Source organism: Carlito syrichta, unplaced genomic scaffold (assembly GCF_000164805.1).
Source record: "Carlito syrichta isolate Samal-C Ts95f unplaced genomic scaffold, Tarsius_syrichta-2.0.1 Scaffold304360, whole genome shotgun sequence".
Classification (NCBI taxonomy): Eukaryota; Metazoa; Chordata; class Mammalia; order Primates; family Tarsiidae; genus Carlito; species Carlito syrichta.
Genome location: NW_007248456.1, coordinates 309,395 through 315,686, shown reverse-complemented (window position 1 = coordinate 315,686; position 6,292 = coordinate 309,395). Strand labels below are relative to the sequence as shown.

General features: G+C 36.3%; 1 protein-coding gene across 4 annotated transcripts in view; it reads right to left on the bottom strand.

Annotated features, from left to right (window-relative positions):
* Positions 1–6,292, bottom strand: part of OSBPL8 (oxysterol binding protein like 8) — a 193,490-nt gene that overhangs the window by 1,856 nt on the left and 185,342 nt on the right. For all 4 annotated transcript variants that reach the window (XM_008059784.1, XM_008059787.1, XM_008059786.1 and 1 more), the window contains 2 exons: positions 2,577–2,682; positions 500–602 (listed from right to left, as the gene is read on the bottom strand). In XM_008059784.1, the coding sequence (XP_008057975.1) occupies positions 500–602; positions 2,577–2,682 (209 nt within the window). The remainder of the gene's footprint in view (positions 1–499; positions 603–2,576; positions 2,683–6,292) is intronic.

The window sequence follows — 6,292 nt, the reverse complement described above, 5'->3', positions numbered from 1 at the left end:
GGGGTGGCGACGGGTGGGTCTGGGACTGCAAGAACAGCACTCAAAAGGTCTCAAAGGCAGTGACTACCCACTGTTATGGAAGTATTTCAGTATTTATATGAACTCAACTCAGCTTGCATATTTCAGTATTTCAACAATTGGTGCATTCCAATTAAATATTAGCCATGCATGCACAAAGGGGACTGTGGAAGCCTTTGTTAACTGACTTTTTCAGAAACAACCCCACCTCCACACCCTACCCAGCTACATTCCTAGCATGCTACAACAGAAAGACAGTGATTCCAAATTTACCCTCATAAAGAATAAACAGCCTCCCCCTCTCCTCCAGCGTTTTAGTGCTGGGGGAATTTCATAAGTGTCAAGCATCAGGTACTAGGGAAGAACAGTCTATTTTAGCTTAACAATGTTATAAAAAGGTAAAGTTTGCATATGTTTTTCTAAGTAACAGGATTAACTACTCCTCTGTCTCAAATTAATAGTCACTGTCAGTATACATTACCTTTTAATTTCTTCCTGTGTTTGTTTTATAGATTCAATAGAACTTTGAATGTCTCCCAGTTCTATCCCTTTCTTTCTTCTTGTACTTGGTTTTACTGATTGAGCTAAAAAGACATTTAGAATGAAGTTATAACCGTAAGCACAACCTACAGTTCAAATTAATGAGTCCCATGTAATAAAAATTTTCCTAGGCATTCATTTTTGTGGTTTAGAGATGAGCATAATATTAATACTCTGCATTTTTGAAGTTTCAAACATATTTCAAAGATAGAACATTATGAATATATTTAGAATAACCAGAAATTAGTTAAATCTGGGATGGCACCAGTTTTATTTTTTAACTAATTAAAACAGACATAATTCATTAGAAAACTTATTAATCTGGGATAGGTATTACTCTCTTCTATCCCTTGTCCATTTGCCTTCATCTGAAGAAGTCAACTTTCTGAGCCTTCTTTTCATTATTTAATTAATTGCTAGTGTTATCTTTATCCTTGAAGTTACTTAAACTTTAAGCTAATTCTTCAGTCGGTTTTCATACTCTTCTGCAAATTTTTATTGCCAATCAGCAAGCTGTATAGCTTTTTCAAATCCCCTCTCACATTCATTCTTTCTTTTTTGTTTTTGTTCAGGTCTTACCTTTCTCCAAGTCTCAGCTTTCTCTTTTTAAAATAGGGATAATAATATCCAAACTTCACACGGTTATTGTAAGGTGTGTTTAACATACAGTCTGGTACATGTTAATTACATAACAAATGCCAGCTGATACGTTACAACATAGTAAGTGGATAAGAGGATGACTTAAATAGTTCAAATATCTGCATATAGAATATACATACTCTGTGAGGTATATGACTTTGGGCAGGATAACCTGTGCCTCAGTTTCCTTTCCTGTAAAATGGGAATAACAACACTGCAACCAAAACTCTCTTCTAGCATGCTGGTATCATGTGACTCCTGCTTTTAAACCTTTATCCATTTCCTTCCTCTATTTCTCCAGTATGTTGCTACAGTACCCCTCAAAACTTAGGTTGCTATGATTCATTAGAAACCCTAATAATTCACTGGGTTCTTCTAAGAATATTCCCTCGAATTGAACTCCCTATCCTTTAAACTTTCTCTTTTTTAAAATTTTGAGTCAGGGTTTCACTCTGTCACCTATGCTAGAGTGCGGTGGCATGATCATGGCTCACTGCAGCCTTGGGTAACTGGGACTACAAGCACATGCAACCATACCTGGCTAATTTTTTGATTGTTTTCTGTAGAGATGATATCTCACCATGTTGCCTAAGCTGGTCTGGAATCCCTGGGCTCAAGCAGTTCTCCTGCCTTGGCCTCCCAAAGTGCGGGGATTACAAGCATGAGCCACTGCATCTGGCTCCTCTCCTTTAATATCTTCATTGCTTATCATCTACTAATTTCCTATTATTTACCATTAATTCACCTCTACTGTTATCCTTGTACATAAGAATGGGCTCCCCAGCTTAGTGTAAACTCAGTAGAGATAATAGCTTGAAGTTTTTTGTTTTCTCATAATGTCTCAGACACCATGTTAATCCTTTCTTGATTATGTCTCAATATAGTTCAAGACAGTTTACATGTTATCTGATGTGAGCAACAATGACACACTATTTAAACTAACAGTTCATTAAGTTTTATATAGCTGTATTTTTACTTGTCTGTGACTTCCAAACACTACAATGATTTATTCTGGATATGAAAAACCTTTTTGAAGGATGGAACTGAGCCCAAAGCTCAAAAAATGCTACCTGAATTCATTCTAGGGAACCATCAGTACTTTTTCAGAGGCTAACAAGGCATAAGAGCTACTACTACAGTGTACTTCTTATTTGTAAGTCTCCCCTTTTTTCATTTCTGAAGCCTTTACCCTGTGGCCTGATTTTGCAACTTAACTACCATCTAGAATAGCTTTTGTAATCCAACCCTGTCCCCCTAAAACTCTTGTATGTTTTCTTGAGTTAATATGAAAAACCATTTTCATATGTCAAATAGTATATTAATAGCTTACTTAAAAAATTAGACACTAATGATAAGTAGTCTGCAGTAAATATTTTTACCTTCACTTCCAGATGAGTCCTGGATATCAGGTTCTGGGGAGGAATAGCCTTTTGCTACTTTCTTCTGTTGCCTAGGTGGCTTATGTTTCATTTTTGGGACATTAACCTAAAAAAACAAACAAACCATTATTATATGAAGTTATGCTGTTTTGTAACTAAAGACCAATTTGTATAAACTGTCAAAACTATCTGTACATAAGCATGATATTAAAAATAAGGACAAAGATGAAATAGTCTAATTAAAATTTAACAAATAAGATGTGATGTGCTTATGCAATCAAATCATCTTATTTAATTTTATTAGAAAATAAGTTGGCACAAACATCAAAAAGTAAAATATGCAATAAAAAGTTTTGCTTCCTCCCCGACTTCTATACACCAGTCTGCAAATTAGGTACCCACTGCAAATTAGTTTGTACCCAGAGGTATTTTTATGCATATACAAGTAAATATGGATATAGATCCCTCATCTCTGATGGCACCAGCTAGTATCTCCAGTAGAATGTTTATAAATAATAGTGCTTATAAATCATACTTATCTTGTTTTCAATGTTAGAAACATTCCCACTGAATAATGTTGGGCTTCTAATACAAGTATTTACTTTTAATCATATCTGGAGAACATAAAAGCTTCTTGTGAAAAATAGAAATGATACTATTATTTTGCAGAACATTATTTAAACTTACTGAAAACACTTAAGTGCATGCACAAGATACAAAAGTATATCAAACCATCAACCAGGACTAAATTTTCCTTAAAATAAAAAAGTGAAGACTCTATCCTATTAATAGGTTTGTAATTCGGGTATTCGATATTAAATTTAAAAAACTTAATGCAAGAGAAGAAACCAAATCCAAAAGGCAAAGTAGCACATGCCTGGAAAAAACAAGAACCAGTGGTCAACAACTCTGTTCTTACCTGTTCGCCATTCTGACAGGAATTATTCCCAATCACTTATCTCTTGAAATAATTTTGTAAAATCGTATTCATGTACATAAAATAGTATTTCTATAATACACAATAAGCAGGCAGGTTTGGACTATACTCCTATTGCAAATGCTGGAGACTTAAAGTTTTATAACATTTAAAAAAACTGAGGAGAGATGAGGAAAATAGGAAGGAGCTGATGACAGAAATAACAGCAGTAAAGAATACTGTAATGGTAGCCGGGCTCGGTGACTCAGCCTGTAATCCTGCGCTTTGGGAGGCTGAGGTGAGTGGATTGCCTGAGCCCGTGGGTCGAGACCCACCTGGGCAACTTGGCAAGACCTCATCTCTACAATAAATCAAAAACTCAGCAGGGCATGGTAGTGCGTGCCTGTAATTCTGGTTACTCGGAAGGCTGAGGCGGAAGGATCGCTGGAGCCCAGCAGGTCGAGGCTGCAGTGGCCGGGAGTGGCCACTGCACTCCAATCTGGGCGACAGGGTGAGACTCCAATTCAAAAACCAAAAAAAGGATACTGTGATGGAAATAAATAACAAACTAATAAGCATGGAAAGAAGAATTAGCCAAGCAGAAGAAAGAATCTCAGAGTTGAAGACCAAAATACAGAACTAACCCAAACTGTCAAAAAAATAGAAAAGAAGCTTAAAAAGACAGAACAAAACCTTCAAAAGATGAATGATTACTTCAAGAGACCCAATCTAAGAGTAATTGGTCTTCCTGAGGCACAGAGAGAAACAGAGGCCACACTGGAACAACCATTTCATGAAATCATTCAAGAAAACTTTCCCCATCTCATCAGTGATGCAAAATTCAAACACAAGAGATTCAGAGAACCCCTGCAAGACAACAAATGAGAAGACCAACTCGCAGACACAAAATAATTCACCTAAACAAAGTAGCTATAAAAGAAAAAACCCTAAAGGCAGCAAGGGAAAAAGGTCAGACTACCTACCAGGGAAGACCAATTAGAATAGCAGCAGATTTATCTACAGAAACCCTCCAGGCTAGGAGAGCTTGGAGTCCTATCTTCAAAGTTCTAAAAGATAAACAATTTCAACCAAGAATAACCTAACCAGGCAAGCTAAGCTTCATCAGTGAGGGAGAATTGAAATCTTTCCCAGATATCCAATCCCTAAGAACCTACGCTGCCACCAGACTACTCCTACGAGAAACACATAAGAAAGTACTGAACACAGAAGAAAAGGAAAAAAGAACAACAACGTTCTTCACAGGAGTACAGGCAAAAGATTAACAACACATATGAACCAACTCCAAAACCAAAAGAAAGACAACAAACAAACAGAAACAACAACTCTGTAAGAACCTTATGACAGGGATCAATTCTCACAGTTCAATAATTAGCCTAAATTTGAATGGACAGAATGCACCACTGAAAAGACATAGAATGCCAAAATGGATAAAATATCACCAGGCAACAATTTATTGCCTTCAAGAGACTCACCTCACTAGAAAGGACACTCACAGACTCAAAGTAGGAAGATGGGAAACAAATTTTCAGGTGAACGGAACACAAAAGAAAGGAGTCGTGATCTTAATTTCAGACAAAATGCCCTTTAAGCTATCAAAAATTTAAAAAGATACAGAAGGCCACTACATAATGATAAAAGGTTCAATCCACCAGCAAGAAATATCCAACTTAAACATCGATGCACCCAACACAGGAGCGCCAACTTTCATAAAGCAGCTTCTACATAAACTCAAAAAAGATATCAACTCTAACACTATCATAGCTGGGAACTTCAATACCCCACTCACAACCCTAGACAGATCATCAGGACAAAAAATCAGCAATGAGATCTGGAATCTCAATGTGACTCTTGACTGAATGAACTTAATTGATACCTACAGAACATTCCATCCAAAGACCACAGAATATACATTCTACTCATCACCGCATGGAACGTACTCTAAGATCGACCACATACTTGGCCATAAATCAAGCATAAGCAAATTTGAAAAGATTAAAATTTTACCATACACCTTCTCAGACCACAGTGGAATAAAAATAAACATCAACACAAACAAGGTTCCCCCAAAACCCACAAAGACATGGACACTAAACAGTATGGTGCTAAACAACTCCTGGGTCATTGATGAAATCAAAACAGAGATTAAAAGATATCTGGAAACAAATGAAAATGAAGAAACATCTTACCAAAATTTCTGGGATGCCATGAAAGTTGTATTAAGAGGGGAATTCATATCTCTACAAGTGCACATGAAGAAAATGGAAGAATCACAAATTAACAGCCTAAAAAGCCATCTAAGGAAGCTGGAAAAGCAAGACCACCAAAGCCCTAACTTCAGCAGAAGAATCCAGATCACCAAAATAAAAGCCCAAATCCAGGACATAGAAGACAAAAAGATAATACAAAAAAATCAATGAAACAAAAAGCTGGTTCTTCGAAAAGATAAACAAGATTGATGGTCCCCTAGCTAGACTGACCAAGAAAAAGAGAGAAAAAGCCCAAATAAACACAATCAGAAATACAAAAATGAAGTCACATCTGACCCTGAAGAAATACAAAAAATCTATTAGAGACTACTATGTACACTTGTATGGAAACAAACTTGAAAACCTTAAAGAAATGGAGGACTTTCTGATACCATACAACCTGTCTAGGTTGAAAAAAGAAGAAATCAAGACCCTAAATAGACCAATAACAATCAAGGATATTGACTATGTAATAAGAAAACTACCTACAAAAAAAAAACCCTGGACCAGATGGCTTTCCAGCAGAATTCTAC